The 22,427-nt window shown below is 58.8% G+C and overlaps 1 protein-coding gene across 8 annotated transcripts; it reads right to left on the reverse strand.

The window, feature by feature from the left end:
- Positions 1–209: 209 nt before the first annotated feature.
- Positions 210–21,797, reverse strand: MTSS2 (MTSS I-BAR domain containing 2). Of its 8 annotated transcripts, XR_005360100.1 has the most exons (17): positions 21,676–21,797; positions 17,226–17,287; positions 17,057–17,130; positions 16,861–16,926; positions 16,165–16,249; positions 15,988–16,079; positions 15,831–15,905; positions 15,492–15,500; positions 14,456–14,613; positions 13,941–14,048; positions 12,995–13,092; positions 11,335–11,557; positions 4,293–4,367; positions 3,791–3,967; positions 3,443–3,608; positions 2,507–3,355; positions 210–536 (listed from the first exon to the last, which is right to left on the reverse strand). XR_005360100.1 is itself a non-coding variant. In XM_038538375.1 (16 exons), exons 1-16 carry the CDS (start codon positions 21,742–21,744, stop codon positions 2,607–2,609), a joined length of 2,190 nt encoding a protein of 729 aa, XP_038394303.1. In that variant the 5' UTR covers positions 21,745–21,797; the 3' UTR covers positions 1,727–2,606. The 8 variants fall into 8 exon arrangements, 7 of the variants coding, with proteins under 7 accessions (XP_038394303.1, XP_038394298.1, XP_038394300.1 ...); XM_038538375.1 differs by lacking the exon at positions 210–536 and having other exon boundaries at positions 1,727–3,355; positions 11,335–11,461; XM_038538370.1 differs by lacking the exon at positions 210–536 and having other exon boundaries at positions 1,727–3,355.
- Positions 21,798–22,427: the final 630 nt, after the last annotated feature.

Genomic DNA, 22,427 nt, shown 5'->3' on the forward strand with positions numbered 1-22,427 from the left:
AGACCTGCCCTCCTCAGTGCCTCCTGGGCAGGGACAGAGGAATTCAAAGGCATAGGTCCCGGCGCAAGACCTGGCTGCCCCTGCCCCTGGCCCACGGAGCCCGGGCTCCCAGGGTGCCCCTGCCCCAGGCCGGACCTGCGGCGGGAAAGGCGCCGGGGCTGCTGCAGGGGGCTGGGGAGCGGCCCTGGAGGAAGCCAGACGGAGGCAAGGGTGTTAATTACAGTACAACTTTATTAATACTGGAATCTTCACAGTGCATTTGTTACTTGTAGCAGTGACTATTTAAATCGAGGGGAGGGCGGGGTGGAGGGGGCAGGGAGGAGAGGATCATTTATCCAAAAAACGGACAGAAAGAAAAGAAACAAAATGGGTCAAATGGGATGGGGCTGGGTGGGGAGGGGTGGAGGGAAGAAAGGGTGAGTAGGAGCCAAGAGGGGAGACTCAGGGTGGGGAAATAAATTAAAAAAAGGAACAAGTTAACAACAGCACCAGAAAAGTTACTTCAGTCAAAAGACGCTTTTGAAAAGAATATTTCTCTGTACAAAAAAGAAAAAAAAAAAAAAAAAAGAACGTAAAGAAGTCCCCCAAACCAAAGTTTGTGATGTGGGATGGTTGGCTCGGATCCCAAGGGGGTGGGCCTAAGAGGTGGTCACTAACTGGGAGATAGGTGGTCAGGGGGATGGAGGAGTTATGTACACCCTGGGGTGGCTTGGAGGGGAGGAGGCATGAGCCTGGGGGCCCCTCCTCGGGCCTCCCAAGCCACCCCCCCCACCCTACCCCCCACCGCGCTCCTTACCCTGCTCACATCACACATCCTGCATCTTCCTCCCTCAGCCCACCGGGGTAAAGACCAGCACAGCCCTTCGGGGAGGGGCAGTGCAAACCCCCCACACCCCCGCGGCTCCTTACACCGGCCACCTGCTCTCCCGGCGCTCCAGGCCTTCCCGCACCTGGGCCCTCTCCAGGTGCCCTAACCCGGGCTCTCGGGTTGGTCTGAGCATTCAGCAAGGCTGTTCTCAGACCCAGCAACTTACAGAAACCTTTCTCCATCTGTGCTTGGGGAGCCCGGGGGGCTCCATCCACTCAGGAGCATCCTTGGTTCCCCAGACCTGCCTGGCCGCCTTACTTGGATCCCAGTTCCCTGCAGAACTACCAGGAGCTCCAGCCTGGCGCTGACTCAGACCCAACCCCACCCCATCCAGACCAGGAAAAGCCCGCTCTCCTGACCCCGGGAGGCCCCTGCCCTGTGGTCCTGCTGCCCTCCGAGCCCGGCCACCCTCTCTGCTGGCCTGCAGGACAACAGGAAGCCCTCCACTCGCCCTAGACTCACCTGCTTCTACCTGCTGCTTAGAGTTGGCGGGACTCGGTAAATGGAGGGGAGGGCACCCCCACCCTGCACCCACCGCCAGCACAGGACTGGGGGCCGGGGGGACTGTGCCGGGATGGCATCTCCTCTGGCAACAGAGAGTCAAAGCCAATCTCCCCGGATCACACCTCACCCCCATCCAAGTGGTCATGCTGGAGGCCCCACCTTGGCCCTCCCCAACCTTATTTTGGCTTTGCTCCAGAAACTGGAGGAAAAAACAACTACCCCTTGGCTTTGGGGAAGCCAATTTGGCCCTCCTCCTCCGGCCATGGGCCCACCGGGCCACTGTGAGGACCCCTTGTCCCTCAGGCACTCTCGGACACCCTGTACTGTCCACCCTGTCCCCACACATAGTCCTTGTCCAGTCAGCTTTATTTTATTATTATATTCATAAAATAACCCCCCATACCCTCTACAGCTCCAGCCCCTACCCCCAAAGGTGGCTGAAACCGTGACCAAAGTGCCACCAGAGTTAAAGTCTCATCTGAAAGCAGCTCCCAGAGGGCTGGCCAGATGACTGTCAGGCCTCTGGATCCTTCCCCACTGCCCTGCCCTCAACCTCAGCCACACACTTCAGCGTCCATGGCCTCCTCCACACAGTTCCCCAGGATTTAACTTGGGGCCCTGGGCCTGTGGGCCGCATTCCCCCCACAGCAGGGTGGACCTTCCCACCTCAGTCTGTGCTCCCCACCCAAATGCCATTTTGTGTAGCTTCAGTCAAATCTGACACCTTGGCCCGACTGGGTGCCTGGCCCCTCCACAGACAGCCTGCCTCCCTGACTGAGGGGAGCCGGGGAGAGGAGAGAAGGGAGGAGAGAGGAGCCCGGCCAGGGGCGGGGTGGGGGGGGGGCTGGCATTCAGGAGAAGCTGGGCCTGGTCGCCTAAGCTGCGGCCCTAGGGCCCAGACCAGGGCGCGCTGAGACAGGGAAAGGCAGGGCCTTGGAAGAGGAAGAGGAGGGCAGAGCAGGCAAGAGACGTAAAAAACAGGCTCCGAATCCAGTTCAAGGCCTGTAGGCTCAGAGCTGGCGAGCTGTGTTAAAGAAGTCACTTCCCGCTTAAGTACTGAAATCCAAGACACGTGTCTTTCCATCCAGTGGCTTTGCCTCATGTGACTTAAAAAACAAAAAACCGAAAGCTTGCCTGGTTCTGCTCTCCACGCTGTGCCTTCGCTCTGAGCGTCTGCTGTTCACCAGCCAGGCCACGGCCTCTCAGGGGGCCAGAGGGCGGGAGGGCGGCGCCATCACAAGATGCGGGGCGCCGACCTGTCGTTGGTGACGGTCCTGCGGAGCCGCACCCCGCGGCGGATGGCCACCAGCATGTCTTCGGCGGGGGGGTCCCCGGCGGCGGCGGGGGGCGGGCTGGGCGTCTCCTCGGCGGGGGCGGCCAGGGCGGTGGGGAAGGGGAACTGGCCCTCGCCCAGGGCGTGGGCGCCCGCCACCAGCTCCCCGAGCTTCTCCACCAGGCTGTGCCGGTTGGCGGCCAGCTGCTGCTGCTGCTCGTCGTCGTCCGCCGCCAGCCCGGCGTAGCTGGCCGCCTCGGGGGCCGGGCTGGCCCAGGCCGTGTTGGGCAGGCTCAGCCTCTTGGGCGACGCCTTGGCCAGGTCCGGCGCCAGGGGCGAGGCGGCCTCGTCGCTGTAGAAGACGCACTCCTCGCTGCCGGCCCGCGTGGGCCCCGAGTAACCGGGGGAGTCGGGCACCGTGGGCGTCTTCACGGGGACGATGGGCGGCCGGATGGGGATGGGGCCGGCGCTGGAGAGCGCGCGGCGCACGGCGGGCTTGGTGGACGGCGTGCGGCGGATGGTGGCCACGCCGGGGGGTGCGCCCGAGGCGCTGGGCAGCCCCGCCGTGGAGGCCGGGCGCTTGGTCTGGATCAGGCGGCGGTAGTTCTGGGCGATGTTGCTGTTGCGGGGGATGGTGGAGGACTTGTCGAACTCGGCGGGGCCCTCGCCGTCCGCGTCTCCGTTCACGGAGTAGCAGTCGTAGTCGGAGCCTGAGGGCACGGGAGGCGGTGGGCCGGGGCCGGGGCCGGGGCCTCGAAGGCCCGGTGACCCGGCCCGGCCCCGGCCCCAGGGCCTACCTTGGGACGGGATGGTGTCCTCAGAGCACGACGGCGTGGTGGTCTGCGTGCTGTAGCCGCTGGAATACTGCAGCGAGTCCCGGCTGCTCTTCTGGTGCTCCAGGCTCAGGCCGCGGGTCAGCACCATGGCCAGGTCGCTGGCTGCCGGGGACACCTCCTCACCGTGCTGGGGGTGGGAAGACTGCAGGCTGAAGCCGGCTCCCTGCTGCCCCCCCTCAGCCCAGATTCCAGGGGGCTCCTGCCGGGTGGACAGGGGCCGGCCCGAGACCACTTCCCGGGCCCTCCTGGCACTGGCCTGGGAGTGAAGGTGGGGCCCCGGGCTGGGCCACCAGGGGAGCGGGCACCTACCTTGGCTGCGATCGTGGCAGGGGACATGCGGGGTCGTGGGGCCTCCTCCCCACTGGGGCCCAGGGTGCCCCCGCTGGCCAGGCCTGCCTCTGTGTCTCGGGGGTGCTCAGCCCGGTCCTTCCTCCGCTGCAGGCTGGTGCCTGAGGGCTGTTCGTGGGGGCCTGCCTTGGCCCAGTCCTGCAAGGTGTGGCAGACAGGTCAGGGGGCCCTTGGCCCTGCGTCCTCGGTGAAGGATCCCCTTGTTACAGTTGAGGTTCAGGGTTTTCAGACCCACAAGGGGCCTCAGGCTCGTGATCGTGGCCAAGGGCAGAGAATGGAGGACGCCATGACCTCTCAGTCCCTCCAGGCCCGGGGTAGGAAGGCACGTCTGGGAGGGAAAGATGGTGTTGGGAGTGGCTGCAGGTGTGCCCAGGCAGCTCCTCCTGGGGGAGCAGGCACTGTGTGCACCCCCCGGGGTAGACCCTGGGCCCTCCCTGCATCCCACACAGGCGGGAGCACTGACCGAAGTGGGGGAGCTGCACTCGCTAACGGACTGGCAGGTTTCCGAGGCCTCTGAGGACGCGGAGCTGGAGGACTTCTGCCATGCGGGGGCAGGCGGGGAGGCCACGAGGAGAGGAGAGAACAGAGCTGGTCACAGCACCGGCATGCAGCACGGCCTTCCGCTTTGGCGCCCCACCCGCCACCCTGCGAGCATCTGCAGCAGACCTCAGCACCCCGAGTGCACGCCGCGGGCGCTGACCAACCCCGTGGCCTGGCCCAGGAGCCACAGGTTGTGAGGCTGAATGGCAGGACTCGCGGCTGACGGCCTGGAAGTGGTGGGCAAGGGAAAGACACTAGGGAGGGCAGCGGGGTTGACAGTGTCCCTGTCATGTCAGAAGGGCTGGCCTGCGGGAAGGAAAGAGCCCAGGGTTCCATCCTGAGCTCCCTGTTAGGTATCTACGCACAGATTGTGATTAGGTAACCGCATTTACATGTCTGGAGTTTAGGGAGAAGACAAGGTTGGAGCCACCGATTAACAGCCATGCGACAGAGTAAGGTCACTTCAGCAACAAGGGCAGTTAGAGAGAAGGTTCAAGGACCTCAGGCATGCCCATGCTCAGCGCTGAGAAGAAAAGGAAGGTCCAGCAAAGGAGAGGAACAAGTAGCTGCCAGAGAAGTGAGAAGAAAACCATAAGCAGATGATGTCACAGAACTTGGAAGGACCTACCATGTGGAGGAGGGACAGTTAGTGGTGCTGATGTTATGGGGGATCCTTCAGATGAGGGCAAAGAGGCATCCCTGGAGACCTCGAGAACCGTTTCACAGAATGGTGGGGGGAGAAGATCATTTTTGAGTCTACCAAGAGTGCAGGGGAGACTCCTGCTCCGGGTGGTAGGTAGCCTGGGAAGCCCCCAACTCAAAAGAAGACAGAGGAATGAAGACAAAAGCAGCCAGGGTAGGCACAGGGCCATGAAGGCTTCCTGGGGCACATAATGAGTGCGGTACAGTGGCTGGGAGACTGGGCAAGGGGCAACGTGGGGGGCTTGCCCTGTGATGGCCCGGACTAAGCCAGGGTACCTGGAAAGGATCCATTATTAGTAGCACGTCTGCCCTGCCAAATTCTCCATATTCTCCTTAATTTAGACCCCCAGATTTTTCTTACAGTTTATGATGAACCAAGATCACCAAAATAAAAGGAAACAAAGTACCATAGGCGAGGATTCAGATGAAATATGAAAATTTGGATTTTCACCAATATAATTGTTAAAGCCAACAAAAAACAATGGAAAAGCATTTGGAACACTCAGTGGAAAAATTCAAAGTTAGTTCATGAACAAACAAACTAGGGATAGAAAAGAGCTTCCTTAGTCTGATAATAAGGAATATCTACAAAAATATCAATGTATTTCCCTCTGAGAGTGGGGAAAAAGATAAGGATGCCCATGATCACCATTTCTGCTCAGTACTGGAAATCCTAGCAGGGCGGTAAGGTGAGAAAAAGTAACAGAAAGCAAAAGGATTGGAAAGGAAGAAAAAAGTGGTCATTACTTATAAAAGATAGGACTGTCACATATATAGAATACTCAAAAGAATCTACAAGTATTAGAAATAAGTGGTTTTAATAAATGTGAGTGTAAGGTCAATATACCAAAGAAAAAAAATCAAATTTCCAGCAGCCAAGAAACAAAAAACCTCCTCAAAAGCCAATAGAATTTAAAATAGCATCAATAGGGGTGCCTTGTTGGCTCAGTTGGTTGAACATCTGACTCGATTTCAGCTCAGGTTAAGATCTCAGAGTTGTGGGTCAAGCCCCACGTTGGGCTCCAAGCTCAGCATGGAGTCTACTTTTCCGTCTCTCTCTGTGCCTCCCCCTGCTCACTCCCTCTTTCTCAAATAAATAAATAAATAAATAAAACCACCAATAAACATCAAATACCCAGGAAAAAAATACCAATGATAGATGTGCAAGATCTTTACATGCAAACTACAAAACACTACCAAGAGAAGGAAAAGCCGAAATAAATGGAGAACAATCCCTAGTCAAAACCCCAGGAGTTGCTGTTACTGTTTTTTTTTTTTTATGGAAACTGACAAGCAGACATTAAAAATCAAGGAATTTCTAAAGGCCAAAAGTAGATAAGGTGATACTGAAGAATAACAAAGATGGAAAACTTTTGTTACCACATATCAAAGTTTTGTATAGGGATCCCTGGGTGGCGCAGCGGTTTGGCGCCTGCCTTTGGCCCAGGGCGCGATCCTGGAGACCCGGGATCGAATCCCACGTCGGGCTCCCGGTGCATGGAGCCTGCTTCTCCCTCTGCCTGTGTCTCTGCCTCTCTCTCTCTCTCTCTGTGACTATCATGAATAAATAAATTTAAAAAAATATTTAAAAAAAAAAAAAACAAAAAAAACCACAAAGTTTTGTATAGTTACATATTAAGGCGGTATAGTATTGGTATGAGAACACAAGTTAACCAGCAGAACAGAATACAAACTCCAAAAATAGCTACAGGCATGTAGATAACACCTGATTTATAACTGAGGCAACACTGTAGTGCAAGAGGGGAAAGATGGTCTTTTCAATAAATCACCAATTAGATATCTGTGTGGAAAAACAACCCCTACTTCAAATGACACATGTGCACGTGTACACATGCGTGTGCACACAATCAGTTCCTGATGAGCTGCACATCTAAATGAAAAAGGTAAAAAGGCTTTTTGAGGAAAATATCTTTGTGACCTTGGAGTAGACAAATATATCTCAGGCCAAAAAGAGCACAATTTGAAAAAAATGAATAAACTGGACAAACGACGTCCACTAAAATTAAGAATTTTATTTATTTATTTATTTATTTATTTATTTATTTATTTATTTATTTTTTAATTTATTCATGATAGGCACACAGTGAGAGAGAGAGAGGCAGAGACACAGGCAGAGGGAGAAGCAGGCTCCATGCACCGGGAGCCTGACGTGGGATTCGATCCCGGATCTCCAGGATTGCGCCCTGGGCCAAAGGCAGGCGCCAAACCGCTGTGCCACCCAGGGATCCCTAAAATTAAGAATTTTAGATCATTAAGAAATCCATTAAGAGAGTAAAAAGGGAACCCACAGAAACAGAGAAGATCTCAGATGAAGTAGTTGTATCCATAATATATAAGAAGTTCTCAGAATCAGGAAGCAAACAACCCAGTAGAAAATGGGCAGAGGGATCCCTGGGTGGTGCAGTGGTTTAGCGCCTGCCTTTGGCCCAGGGCGTGATCCTGGAGACCCGGGATCAAATCCCACATCGGGCTCCCGGCGCATGGAGCCTGCTTCTCCCTCTGCCTGTGTCTCTGCCTCTCTCTCTCTCTCTGTGACTATCATAAATAAATAAAAAATTAAAAAAAAAAAAAAAAAAAAAAAAAAAAAGAAAATGGGCAGAAATTTGAATAGGTCCTTCATAAAAGAGGACAGCCCAGTGGCCTTCAGAAGTATGAACAGATGTTCAACCTCATTCCTCGTTAGGGAAGTGCAAATTAAAAAAATACTGGGCACTACCACTATCCACCCTCTAGAATGGCTAAAATGAAAAAGATGCAAAATACCCGGGGTTGGTGAGGATGAGGAACAATATGATGTCGTTGTGGTATTCTTGTCAGAAATCCATGACCTCAATCTAATTTTGGGAAGACACTAGACATACCCAAACTGCGAAATGTTCTAAAAGATACCTGATTGGTAGTCTTCAAGAGCATCAAAGTCATGAAAGGACTGAAGAATCACTACAGATCGGAGAAGCTGAAAGAGATATAACAACTAAACGCGACCTGGGGTCCAGCCCTGGATCCTGCACTCCTGGATCAGAAGAGGGAATTAGTGAGAAAACTGGCAAAATTTGAAAAAAGACTGTATCCACACATGCCGGTGTTTGTTCCTGGTTTGGTAGCTACATAAGGGGTTAACATTAGGGGAGGTTTGGGAGCAGCCAGTGGGAATTCTGTACTTTTTGCAACTTGTCTACAAGTCCGAAATTATTTTAAAATAACAAGTTAGAAACGAGCCTCAATGGAGAGGTTAAATTGCTGTTAACAGACAGAAAAGGAAACTGGAAGACAGACCTGCATAAATGATCCAGAACATTGTACAGAGAAGTGAGGGGATGGAAACTGTGAGAATTAAGAGAAGACACAGAAGGATAAATGAGGAGGTCTGATAACACGCGGAATTGGAATCTCAGAGGGAAAGAATAGAAAGGACGAATGCAGGAATACAGAAATAATGCCTGAAAATTTCCAGAACATGTGAAAGACATGAATACACAGATATAGGAATATAAACATATCAAATGAGGCTAAAAACAAATCTGCAACTAGACACAAACTGAAGAGCCAAGATCTTAAAAGTGATCAGGGAGCAAAGTAAGCTCACTCATGAAGGGCAACAAAATCTGGCGGACGGCAGACCTCTCAACCAACAACGGAAGTGAGAACACAGTGGAAAAATACCTTCAAAGTCTGGAGAGGGAATGACTGTCATCTCAGAATTGTGTCCTTGGCCAAACTTTCAAGAAAGATAACAAAATGAAACATGTTTACAGATAAACAAAAACCAAGAATTTACTACTACAGATCTGTTCTTTCTTTTTTTTTTTAAGATTTATTTATTCATGAGAGAGAGAGAGAGAGAGAGAGGCAGAGACACAGGCAGAGGGAGAAGCAGGCTCCATGCAGGGGGCTGGATGTGGGACTCGATCCCAGGTCTCCAGGATCAGGCCCTGGACTGAAGGCGGCGCTAAACCACTGAGCCACCCAGGGCTGCCCAACAGATCTATTCTAATAGAACTTCCAGGGCAGCCCCTGTGGCGCAGTGGTTTAGCGCCGCCTGCAGCCTGGGGTGTGATCCTGGAGGCCTGGGATCGAGAACCACGTCGGGCTCCCTGCGTGGAGCCTGCTTCTCCCTCTGCCTGTGTCTCTGCCTCTCTCTCTTTCTCTGTGTCTCTACGAACAAATAAATAAATAAAATCTTAAAAAAAATAAAGTTAGAAAAAGAACTTCTAAAGGATATATTTCAGAAAGAAGAAAGATTTGAGGTGCAAGAAAAAATGATGAACAAAAAAAATGTGTAAACATATGGATAAATCTAGACAAATGCTATGTGTAGAAAATGATAATGAAATTAAGAAGAAAAGTGTCATTTGTGTTACCAAAAAAGTAGAGATAACATATAATACCTTACAAGTTGGGGAGGAAGTGAGTGACTAAATTAAAATATTTATTAATGTTATTGAATTATTCAGAAGGTGAGCCTGTGTAAGGATGCATGATAAAATTTCAAAGTACCCTGTAAAAGAAAAGAAATAGAATACAATTTATAATCTAGTAGGGAGGAACGAACGGGAAAAAGAAAACAATCAAATGGCAAGGGAAGAGACAAAAGAGGCACAGAAAAAGCAGAATGAATAAAAAGACAGAATAAGTCCAAATAAGTCAGTAATCGTAATAAATATAAGTGGACTAAGAATACGGATTAAAAGATAGAGATTGTCAGACTGGATAAGAGAAAATCTGGACATCTGTTGTTTATAAGAGACTCATCTAAAACATACAAATATAGTGAGTTTAAGAGCAAAGAAGTGGGAAATGGTAATATAAATCTTGAACAGAACACAGCTGAAATAGCTGTAGTAACATAAAACAGACTTTAAGATAGAAAGCATTATAAGGAACAGAGGATCAACTACATCATGTTAGAAGATTCAATCCACTATGAAAAGCTGACATTTTAAACTTGTATGCATTTAATAAAACAGTCTCAAAATATATACAGCAAGCATGGATAGAACTACATGGGAGAAATGAACAAATCTAAAAATTTTCAGTCATAAGATAGGGGAAGCAGATAGGAGTCAATGGGAAATGAGGTAGAGATGTTTAGCGTGGAAAAATCTTTTAAGAAGTTCTGTTGTGAAGGATACTAGGTGGCTGGAGGATAACCTGGGGGAAGGGAGGGCTTTTTTTTTCCCTTTTTAAAAATTTAAATTCAACTTGCCAACATAAAGTATCATCCCAGTGCTCATCCCATCAAGTGCCCTCCTTAGTGCCCGCACCCAGTCACCCCCTCCACCCACCCTCCCCTTCGGCAACCCTTTGTTTGTTAGGAGTCTCTCGTGGTTTGTCTTCCTCTCTAATTTTTCCCCACTCAGTTTCCCTCCTTTCTCTTATAGTCAGAAGGGACGGCTTTTAAGATGCGTGATACAGGACGCCTGGGTGGCTCAGCGGTTGAGCGTCTGCCTTTGGCTCAGGGTGTGATCTTGGGGCTGGGGATCAGTCCCACATCCGTCTCCATGCAGGGAGCCTGCTTCTCCCGTTGTCTGTGCTTTTGCCTCTCTCTCTGTGCCTCTCATGAATAAATAAAATCTTAAAAGTAAGATCCATGATACTAGAGCTTGTGTGTATACTGATGGGAATGAGCCAGCACAGGGAGAGAGACTGGAAGTGTAATGGGGACATCCTTGAGCAAAAAAACCAGGAGAAGATAAAATACCCAGCCCAAATGGGGTACTAGCCCTGGTGGGGAGGAATAGCAGGCTGGATCCTAATGCAGTCGCTCCTGACACCCTCAGGATAGCCCCCTGGGCAGGTGGCTCGACTTCCCTTTGCCTTCTACTGGGCTCCCTCTGTTTGCCCATTTCACTGAGGCTGCAGGATCTGCGCCTGCATCTGAGGAGGTTCACGGGCCAGTCTCTGGGCTCAGCATGAGCTGGCCCAAGTGTACAGAAGCAGGAGGATGTCCTGGGGCTCCCAGGGATGCCTCCCACGGCCAGCCACCCCATCACAGTAAGCCTATGTGGGAGGAGGGTCACAAAGGATCAGAACTGCTAAGCTGTCCCCTCGGGGCTCCCCAGGCTAGGCGAAGGTGGTAGGTAAGGAGCCAGGGAATGGTGAGGAAGGGGAGCCACAGAAGCCCCCTGCTGACACTGCTGAGGCAGATGCTGGCCACTCTAAAACCTTCACCTCTCCTCAGCCAGGGTGGTCCCCAGTGAGGTGGTCCTGGGGACCTCCAGGCCCTGCAGATGCCTCCTCACCTGGCTGGTGATGTCTGAAGGCATTGGTGAGGGGGGCTTGGAGTAGGTGGCATCCTGGGAGACGAAGCCAGAGTCGTGGGAGGAGACGCTGGAGAGGCGGGCAGCGGCGGTGGCTGGCTGTGCCAGGCTGCGGTAGCGACAGGTGGAACTGGGTGAGTATGTTTGGGCACCCCCGGGCCACGGGGCTCCGCCACCCTTGGCGCTGCTACCACTGCTGGGGGCACTGGGGGGAGCGAGGGAGGAGGTACAGCAGCCAGATACAGGGGTACAGGGAGACACGAGGGTGTGTATGGAGGGGAGGGTGACAGACAAGGGTGGAAGAAAGAGGTGAGGGGCAAAGGAAGGAAAAGATAAAGTCAGACTACAAGTCCTGAGATTTAGGTGCCACAGAAGAGTTGGGTTGTGGGATGGGGGTGGGGCCCAGGCAGGGAACAGCCCCCAAGAGCTGGCCCAGTACCTGCCCTCGGAGCACCCCAGCATTCCAGGGCATTCTTAGGGCCGAGCAGTCACTTTGCTTCCTACTTTGCCATTAAGAACAGTAGGCTTTATGTTGGTGATGGGGAAACTGAGTCTGACCGTTTCTGGACTGCCTCCTCAAAGTCTGATCTTTGCCGTCAAACCCTAACTGGATACCTAGGATGTGGTGATGGTTTGTGTGGGTCCTGGACCCACTACTGTCCTCACCCCCTCCACCCCCCTTCAGTGTGTCAAGTCCTCCGTAGCTCACGTCCTCTGTGCAACCACTTCACTCTCGGGCAACGAAGGCTGCCTTCTTTTTGAACATGATCCTGAAGCTACTCAGCCCCCACCCTTGGTCACAGGTGTCCTCTGCAACCCTCCCTGCTGTGATGGACACCTACCCGGTCGTCCAACAAATCCTAGCTCTCCTCCCTCTACAGGAGCTGCTGATGGCCGTGCCTGGCTTACCTCTCGTGCCCAGATGCCCAGCCAGAGGTGGTTCTGGGGAAAGGGAGCCTGGGACAGAGGAGCCTCCCCCAATAGCGGGGGGGGAACTCGCCCTGTGCTCACTGCCTTCTTGCCCAAGGAACCTTGAATCTTAAATGTCTCCTCCAAATCCCGCCCTGATGCCAGCCCTGGAGGCCTCCCTGATCCTGGGGCTGCGCGGTGACTGAATGAGACTCCGGGGCCAGGGTTTGGCCTGAGGCATTGGCTGGAAACCAGCCAGGCTGGAGTGTCCCTTTCCTTGTGGCCTCAGCACATGTTCCCAGAAGTGTCTGTGCCCCTCCCTCCTGTGTCTTAAGTCCTTACTGTCCTCCACCTGTACTGACTTTGCTGGATTGGGCAGAGCCGGAGAGTGAAATGCTGGGACCCCGCGCTTCAATTTCCCCTTCAGTGAAACGGAGACCATGGTGGGGTGAGGATTCAATGAAGAAAAGGCATTAAGCATTTAGTGTGGCAACTGGCACACAGTGACTGCTCCCTAAATGAAGCTGCTCCTGCCCGCTTCCTGCTACCACATGCCTGTGCTGGCAGCAGCCTGGAGACGGGGTACGTGTCCTCTACACTGGCAAATTCCTCCGTGACGTAGTTGTGTGAATCCTGGGGCCCTGAAGCAATTCTCAATGCAGCTTGGCTGGGAGCTTCCCCATCCCCCCTAGGATCCCCCTGCCTCCTCCGCCTCCATCAACCCCGCACTGACCTGCACATGCTGGACTTCCGTGAGCCAGAGCCGCTGGGCGACGACGGGGGGGTCTGGTAGGACCAGCTATAGTCTGAGCCCTTCAGGTCTTTGATCACCTGGAGAGGAACAAGGGTGGGGGTCATGAGAGGCGGCCCTGCTCTGCAGAGTGCCTTATCGTTTTCTGGGGGACCCCCCCAGAGGCCCCCCACTCTCTTCCCTAATGAGAGCCAAGCCCCAGGATACTTTGCAGGGGAGTCTGAAGGTAGGGGTGAGGGTGGAGCATCAGGGGAGACTCCTCCCTCTCGGCTTCTCAAGGATGCTGTCCCCCTCCTGGGCCAGGCAGGGGATATGGGAGAACCAGTGTCCCTGGGGACTCACTGGCAGGGGAGCCAAGACAGTGATCATGAGAGTCAAATCCTGGCTCTGTTGAGCCCCTTGGGCAAGTTCCTGGAACCGCACTGAACCTGCTTTCTCCCGTGATGTACAGCGAGTCGTCCTGTCTTGTAGGCCACGGGGTGGTTCACTGGGATGGCTGCGGAAAGTGCTCAGCAGAGGGCTGGGCACACGGGAAGGGCCTAGCGAGGGCGACGTCCCGGGCCTGTCGGGTGGAACTGACCCTAGTGCAGTGGGCGCACAGTGCTGAGCCGAGCAGGGTGGCCTGTGTCAGCAGGCCTGTGTGCCTGAGTCTAGGGGAGGGGACAGGTTCTGGGTGTGGATGACTGGCAGGCATCACCAGGTCTGGGGCTCACTGGGGTGGAGCCTGGGGGCAGAGGCGGGGTAAAGCCCCACGGGACCTCTGCCCATGTGCTCTCAGATTGAGGCCCCCACCCTCACCTGGGCAGGTGCTCCTGGGTGTCCCACAGCATGTCTGGGGACATGTCTGGTCCTCTGTCCTCTTTTTTCCTCCACTGTCCCCAGCCAATGGCAAGCTGCCCCCTCCACGGCCCTAGCTCCAGGACGATACCTGCTCGCTGGCGGGGGGCAGCTTGTGTGGTTCCGCGGTCAGCACCACTAGGTCATCGATGATGCCCTGCAGGTGGGTGATCTCTCCCAGCATGGTCAGCTCGCCGTTCTGAGGAAGCAGCAGGTGAGGCCCACCGGCCCGGCCCCTGTCCCCCTGCCCCCCTGCCCCTGGAGGAATGGGCCTCCCCTAGCCTCTCCTCTCTCACCCACCACTGCTTGGGTCTGGCAGAGGTTGGAACGAGACACTCTGGGGCTAGTGTGACCATCTGTCCACTACGGGACCTGTCTGTGGGCTATGAGCACGTGGGCCCAGCTACCTATCACTGAGAAGTGGCCTTTCTCGGAGCTCAAGTGGTCAGCCCTGGGTCCGGCCAAGTGGCTGGGGCCTCTGAGTCACCTAGAACCCCCACCAGTGGTCCCCAAATTCTGATTCTTGGGATTTCCTGAGATTCTTGGAGACCCTCCAACTAGCACAACCGTGGGGATGCTCAGAACACCTGACTTTGAGGGACCCACCACCACGGGCTGCAGGAAAGTGATGAAGGTGCAGAAGCGCCCGCGCTCCTCGATCAGGGCCCGGCGCACCGCCTGCTTCTCTGTCTCCTCCAGCAGCAGGTACATGTCGTTGACGTCCTGCAGGGCGCTGTCCAGCTGCGGCTGCAGGTCTCCTTTCCCTGGAAGGGTTGGGAGGAGAGGCCGCGCTGGGGATGCCAGCCTGGCTCTGGGCCTATGGTGCTGTCCCTGGCCGTGGGGCTGGGGACCGGGGAGGGCGGCCAGGACTCTGGGGCTTGTGCAGGGGCTGCTCCCAGAGCAGGCAGAGAGGACAGACAGACACACACACACACAGGAAAGACACCAAAGCTGCAAAGCCACCTGGGACCTGGGAGCAGGTGTGCTCAGGCGAGTCCAGCAGGGGCCTCCCCAGCTGAGCCTTCCACCCTCAGGATACCCTCACTGCCCATGGACCAGCAACCCCTCACCTGACAGGGCACAGGGAGAGGGTGAGGGCTGGACAAAGTAGAACCTGGGGCTCAGCTGTGGGCCAGGCCACTGAGGGGCGTGGGGGTCAGGAGAGCTAGGGGCTGGGCCCCGGGGGCGGGGAAGGGGCTGTCTCGGTGGGGGCTCCCACTCAGCTCAGAGAGTGATGCATAAGGACAGCAACGGCGACACAGAGAAGCAGCGAGAGAGGCAGAGAGAAGCAAGAGGATGATGTAGAGATGGTGAGACAGGAAGTGAGAAGGCGACAGGTGATTGGGCAGGCCTGGTGGGAGCGGGGCAGCCGGGGCCTATGCCCCCCCCAACCCCGCCCCCGCCCCGTCCAAGCCCTCTTGGCCTGGCAGACTGACCCAGCAGTGGCCTGGGACTCTTCCCTGGCCAGGGGCCCCCAGGGCCCCAGGGGGTCTGTGCCCCAGGCCCCTCCCTCGCTGGACCGACCGCCTTCCTCGCTCCTCCTTGGCTTGGAGAGGCTCCTTCCAATGGCCCTGAGCTGGGGGAGACAGACAAATGGGACAAGGACGGGAGGAGCAGCTGGAGGGACGGACATTTGACTTACCAAGTAGCTCTACAGGAAGGATGTGGGAGGAGGAGAGGAGGAGAGACAGAGAAAGAAAGAATGTGTGAAAGACAGCCGGATGGAAAGAGCCACTCCTGGGGCAGGGGTGTGGGTGCCTGGGCCTATTGGGCCTCCTGCTGCCTCCCTGAGAGGGGAGGGCCTGGGCCAGGTCTGGGGTGCAGGGAGGCTCCCTCTGTCCCACCCAGCGGGTTGGAGGGTCCTGGGTCCAGGAGAGGGCCCCTCCAGCCAGGATGACGCCCTGGGGTGCCCCATAGGGTGTGGGGTATGTGGAGCAGGGCCCCGTGGGGCTACGCTTCCGTGGGCCACTGTGGGCTCTACCTTTGCGCGCTTTCTTCTGCAGCTTCAGCGTGTCTGAAGACTTTTTCTTGATCTCATGCCGGGCTCGTTTGTACTCTGTGCACGGGGTGAGAGAGGAGTGCTATGATGGGGGCTCTGCACCACGGGGACAGTAAGGCCGCCCGAGCCCAGGGCCCACCTTTCGCGTGGTCCTTGTCCAGCTGGTTGGCCGACTTCTTCCAGTCCTCGATGCGCTCTTGCAGCGGGTTGATGAGGCTCTCCAGCAGCGCGCTGCGGTGGGACGGGAGGGTCAGGGCCACCAACCGGGTGTCCCCGGCCCCGCGCCCACCCCCTGCCGCCCGCCGCGCCCACTCACTTGGTGAACTGCCGCAGCTTGGTCTCGATGCTGCGGTGGCGCATGCACATGCGCGTGAGCGCCGAGCCAATGTCCCGCGTGGCCCCTGGCGAGGCAAGCGCAGCGTGGGAAGGGGCCCGCCGGGGCATCTGCAGTCCCGGCCTCGGCCACGAGGGGGCGCGCCGGCCCGCGAAGGCCGCCCTCGCAGCCGCAGCCCGCGCCCCGCCCCCAGCTCTGGGCGCTCCGGCGGCCGCGCTCCTCCGAGGACCCTCCGCGGTCCGTGCGGGGATCGGGGATCGGGGATCGGGGATCGGGGATCGGATGGGTCCTCAGTACTTGCGAGGCTCCTCTGCGCTGGGGCAAGGCCCTGCCTATGCGGGCCGGGCCGCCTGCAGGGCGGGTGTTCCGGGGGCCAGCCCAGCGCCTCCGGCTGGGAACCCCGCGGGGGCCCAGAGGCAGGCGTGAGGGCGCCAAGCGCCCGCTACCCCGGTTCTCACCTCCCGAAGGAGCTGGGGCCCCTGTCCCTGCTACTTGAACTAGAAGGCAGAGGAGATGGCAAGGCCAACAGGGGCTCGCCTGCCCCGCGTGCCCTCAGACGCGGCAGAGGTGGGTGGTGCGGAGAAGCCGCGGCGGACCCCTGCCCTGAAGGCTGAACTGTGGCTGAGCATCCAGCCGGCCGCAGGGCGAGGGCGAATCCCCCACTAACATCCCTGTCACCTTCACACTCCTGCTTGCATGCCACTCGTGTTGGAGGCTCACTCTCTCCACGACCAGCCGATTCCACTAGGGAACAGAATTCAAGGTCCCAACTCTGGGCCCAGTGTCCTGTCTGTGGCTCCTACTCTGCTCAGCCTTTGCAGCCTCCAAGCCCAACCTGGGGCATACCCAACCTCCAGCCACGCCCCCTCCCCACCTCGGGTGTTGGTGGCCATGTCTGCCACTTTCTGGAAGGCATCCAAGAAGGCCACAGCAGCCAGCACAGTGGTCCTGGGGAGATGGACAGTGGATGGTCTGTGGGTGAGGTGTCGTGTCCTCTCCTCTGCCCGTCCCCTCCCCAACGGGGGCACCCTCAGCAGCCTCACCTCAGCTGGGAATGCAGCTTTGTGGCCTTGGAGTTGAAGTCCTCCCAGATGGGGTAGGAGCTCTGCCGAGGAGATGGGAGAGGTAATGAGATTATGGAGACTGTAAGGCTTCACCTGGGCTGGGCTCCCCACATGCCTGTGTCCAGATTCTGGGCAGTTTCTGAGGTCTCAGCCCTGCCCCCAGGAGAGAGGCTCCTGGGCCTTCTGGGGCTGCAGAGGCCCAAGGACAGAGCCATGGGCCCTGGGAACAGGTGCCTTTGCTCATCCCTCCCTCCCTGACAGTCAGGAAGTCTGGCCTATTGTCTATAGTGGCCACTGTTTTGGTTCACACCCTCTCTTGGGGGAGGTGGAAGCAGTATATGGCAGGTCCTGTCTCCTGGGGGCTCCCTTGGGTTCCAGCAGGGATTCTGGGCTGAGCCGCATGAGGGGAACCGTGTCCCTCCTGACATAGGTGTAGTCCACATGGCACGAGGGCAGAGACATGGTGTGCCACCAGCAGGGCTCAGGCATGCCAGGTCTCAAGCGGGGCCTCTGCGGGCCCCCACCCTGTGGTCCGGAAGCTGTGGCCAGCCTGGCCACCCATCCATCCCAGGCCAGCCGCAGTGGCTCCCAGGCCTGGGGAGGCTGTGACTGCTGCAGGGCCCAGCCAGCCCGCCTGGGAGAGCCAGGCCCCAGGCTGAATGGGGCCTTGTGCGGCCAACAGAGCCACCTTTCTCCACCCCCGGCTCCCCTCCCCTCCTGGGGACACAGTGTGGCCTTTATCCCAGCCTGGCCCAAAGCTCTGAGTTGGGAGGGGGTTTCCTAGTAGGGAGACTGGGCTCTTGGCGACTAAGTTGTCCAGTGTGATCAAGGGGCTTTTCTGGCTAATGCGTCCTTCCATGGTGGCTGGGTCCTGGAGAAACCTCAGCCCTCGCCTGAGCGCCCTGTGGAGGCCTTGAAGCTTGAAGGGGAGCCAAAGGGCAGTAAAGTCCCAGCCCCAAAGGGCTTCTAACACTCCCTTCTATGCAGGCTGTGGAGTGGGCTGCTGGGGAAACAGGGAATGCAGAGACCCCAGCCCTCAAGGCTCCAGAAGCAGGCTCTGCCAGACTGGAACCCAGGGGCAGGTTTGAGATGGCCTCTCCAGCAGAGGACAGCCTGTAGGGGTGGAAGGAGACAGGACAGCTTCTGATAGCCTTAGAAACTTCCTCCCCTCCCAGCCCAGCCCAGCCAGCGCTCAGGGAAAGCAAATATTTGAGTTCACACAGGCTGGAGCGGGATGGGAGAGGTGGTGGGTGGGCTGTCTCCATGTGCGCGCAGTTCAGGGTAAAGGGGCCTGGTGGGTTGTCCCTGGCAATCCCAAGGAGCTGACCCTCATCTCGGCACCCCAAAGAGTCTTCTGAAAGGTGGCACCCTGACATCACTGCAACATCTCAGCCCCGAAGCCTTGCTAAGACCTCCGGGGAAGACAATGCTGAGGATGCAGGGATCTGGGGGCAGGTGTCCTGACCCAGAGCACCTTCCCAGCCACTGAGCAGCCTCTGTGGGACCAGGAGAAGCTGGGGACAGATAAGTTCCTACTCCATTAAAGTCCTCAGGCTGAGGTCCATTTCCCCAGCCTCTAGGCTCACTGCATCCCAGACCTTCATACTCTCAGCTCCCGGTAGGGAGGGGACAAGACAGGGCTGGGGGAGGCCAGGCCCAGGTCTTCCTCCTCCCCAGTCTCTAAGCCCGGGAGCCCACCCCCACCAGTAGGTCACTCCTTCAGGACCCTGGAGATGGAGAGGTGGAGGGGATGGAGCAGCCAGGGTCCAGGGGTGGGGGGAGGTCCCTGTGTTCCCCTGGGCCCCTACCCTCATCCTGGCCATGCGCTGGCTGGCAGGCTCTCAGACTGGCTTACCACCACTGGGGCAGTGACTGCTGCCGGCCAAGGGGCTGTGGTAGCCAGGCACTGCGCGAAGCCCATTTCACTGTGTGAGTACGTTGGGTCTTTAGCACAGCCCCATAAAATAAATATGCCCGTCACCCTCATTCTACAGGTCAGGAGACTGAGGCTCAGGGAGATTAACTGACTTGCTCAAGGCCACCAAGTGGCAGGGGCAAGATCTGATCCCATGTCTGACTGGTCACTACACCTACTTCCAGGGGGTACAGAGAGATGAGCATCTGGGCAGCAAGGTGGGGAGGGGATAGGAGCACAGAGACGGGAGAAACACCCACCCTTGTCCCCAGGGCCTGTTACCAGAGTTGCTCAGGTGGATGGCACAGGACCGAGGGGGAGGCCCTCGGAGACTGTCTCTGACCTGGCGGTGGTTGTCGTCCGGCATGGGCTGTGGGGGTGAGCAACCAACCCCACGATGGGATCCCAGGGACAGGGCTTTCTGGGGAATCCTGGACCAGGCCCCCTTCTGGGCCTGTTTCCTCACCTGTCACATCGGGCTGGGGGCTGCCCCCACGTCACTGGGTCCTAGGGGAGACTGAAGGAGACACTGCGTGGGAAGCACTTAGCACTGTGCCCAGGGCACAGTAAGTGCTCAGTTAACGCTGGCTAACCCCACGATCCCTGCCTCTCCACTAGAAGCCCCCCGCCCCTGCCCTGCAGCAGGGCCCATGTCTGGGCCACCTCCCCACTTTCAGGAGGAAGGCACAGTTTACAGCCCCCTTTTCTGGATGGGCCAGGGCTGAGTGGGAGGCCTCCTTCACTCCGTTGAAGGCACTTGGCCTGGTCCCGCCATCTGGGGCAAGCCCTTGCCCTCTCTGGGCTTCAGCAGGTGGCCTGGCCCCCCAGTGGGCATCTAGGCTGAGTTCAACAAGGCACAGAGGCAGGGAGCCCCAACCTTGGGCCGGTGCCCTCCCCCGACCCATCCGGCCTCCGGCCTCCGGGTGTAGCTGAGGGAGGCCTCCCTCCTGCTCGAGTGGACGTGCTGTGCACGGGCCTCACGGGCAAGCTCAGGCTCCTCAGCTCAGCCCCCTCTGTCTGGGGAAGCCCTGCTGCTTCTGCGGCTCAGATCACTACAGCCAGAAGCTGCCCCTCAAATCCAGGTGATCACCCTCCAGGCCCAGTCCCCTGCTCTGTCCCTGTCCTGAACACAGGCGTATGTCATAGGTCCCTGGCATCACCCCGGGTGAAACCCCCACGTTGTCAGAAAATCCTGCCTGAATCTCCCGCTATGTCTCCCTCTTCCTTCTGTCTGCTCTCAAAGTTCCCTGCAAATTGCCTGGAGAGGGGGAACAGTCCTGTCCCCGTCCTCTATGCAGAGAAGCTGCTGCTCCCCGTAGTGTGAGCAGAGAGGCTGCCAGCGGGAGGAGGGTGGAGGAAGGTCCCAGCCCTGGGAGTAGCTGGGAGAGGGTGCTCGAGGCTGCCTGGTCCTGGGAAGGAGTCCCGCGGCCAGGGCTGTGATGTCCACAGCACGGGAGGGGCTGCTGAGGGTGGAGGGGCCAGGACTCCTGACGGCTGCCCGAGGGGCACAGACGTGGGATGGCTAGGGACGGAGGTCTCAGGGGAGCACCCTATATGGGGGCGGAGGACGCCCATGTGCCGCTAATCCTGAAGTCCTAGGTGGGCATGGCCTCGGGCCCCTTCCAGGGGCAGGGGTCTGGCTGCTGTCCCTAGGGCTGACCCCTGGCAGTGCTGGGGGCCTCGGGAAGGGCCTGCCTGGGCACCGCGGGGCCTCCTCCTGGGCCTGTGATGTCCCCGTGGGACTGTGTTGGGTACTTGGGAGTGTGTGTCGGGGTGGGGGGCGCTCAGGAGTTCACGCGGAGGGCCCACTTCTTTCCCCTGCCCCCAGAATCCTACCCTCAGGAAGGGCAGGAGCGCCGATCCCCGCCGCATCCTATCACTGGAGCGGGAACCCCTCCCTGCCTGGTCAGCCTGGGCCAGCCCCCCGAACCCTGGCCTCTCCCCAGAGAGGATCTCCCTCGGCCGGATCCGCGGAGACGGCTGAGGTCAGGGACAGCGCCGGCCCATCTCCTTGGTGACCTTGAGCCATTCCCAGGCCTCAGTTTCCCCTCCTAGTGAGCCGGCGGTGGGCCAAGAGTTGGCGGCCTGCTCCTGCCCGGACCTGGACGGAGATGCTGGGGGTGGATGCGGGGAGGGTGGTGGCGAAGGCCGGGTGGACCCCAGCGCCTCCCTCCCCCCGCAAGGTGAGGCCAGAGGCCTGGGGACCCGGGCCCCGCCGCAGGGGGTCGGCCGGCGGGGAAGGAGTTAACGGGCTCTCTGCTCTATTATTTTTCCCGGCTTTCGGCGGCGGTGACAGCATTGTCCGGGCCCCAGGGCCGCGGGGAGGCGGCGGGTGGGGAGGGTGCGCGGGGGGCGGGGGGCGGAGGCGCCGGGCCGGGCCGGGGCGCAGCGGCCGCGCGGGAGCAGCCTCGGCGGGACCCCGCGCCGGGACCCCCGCCCCGCCCCGCCCGGCCCCGGCCCCGGCCCCGGCCCCGGCCCCGGCCCGGACGAGGACACGCACGGCCGCCCCGTTACCTTCATGTCGTTGACGATGGCCTGGAAGAGCCCGCCCAGGGCGCCGCACTCCTTCTCCGCCGTCTCCATGCTCGGGCCGGGCCGGGCCGGGCCGGGGGGCGCGGGGGGCGCGGGCAGGGGCCGGGGCCGGGGCCGGGGCCGGGGCCGGGGCCGGGGCGCTCCTCCGAGGCGGGGCCTGCGCCTCCCGGCGGCGCTCAGCGGCGGGGCCCGGGGCGCTCGGGGGCGGCGGGCGGCGGCGGGGCGGCGCGGGCCATGGCGCGGGGGGCGCGGCGGGCGGCGGGCGGCGGGCGGCGGGCGGCTGGCGGCGCGGCCTCGGCGCGGGCACTGGCGCGGCGGCGGTAATCGGAGCCGCGGCGGCTCGGGCGTCACGTGGGCGCGGCGGCGGGGGGCGGGGGGCGGGGCGCGCTGTGGGAACGGCCGGCGGGGCGCGGGGCGCGGGCCGGTCGGCGCCCGAGCGCGGCTCTGAAACCCGAGCCCGGCGCGGCGGGCCGGGCCGGGGGCGGCCGGGGGCGGGCGGGGCAGGGGCCGCGGGCGGGGGGCCTGTCGGGGGGCCTGCCCGGCGCCCTCTCCCCCGGGGCTCAGGCCGCGGTCTTCCCGCGCTTTTGGCGGCCGGCGGCAGGCTGGGCTCCTCCGGGGGCGTCCGGCGGGCGCCACGCACGGGGCGCGGCGGGCGGCGGGGGGCGGGGGGCGGGGGGCGCCCGCCTCGGACGCTTCATCCCCGGCACCGCGAGTCCGGGCGGCCCTCCGGGAGC

Source organism: Canis lupus, chromosome 5 (genome assembly GCF_011100685.1).
Source record: "Canis lupus familiaris isolate Mischka breed German Shepherd chromosome 5, alternate assembly UU_Cfam_GSD_1.0, whole genome shotgun sequence".
In the NCBI taxonomy this organism is placed as follows: domain Eukaryota; kingdom Metazoa; phylum Chordata; class Mammalia; order Carnivora; family Canidae; genus Canis; species Canis lupus.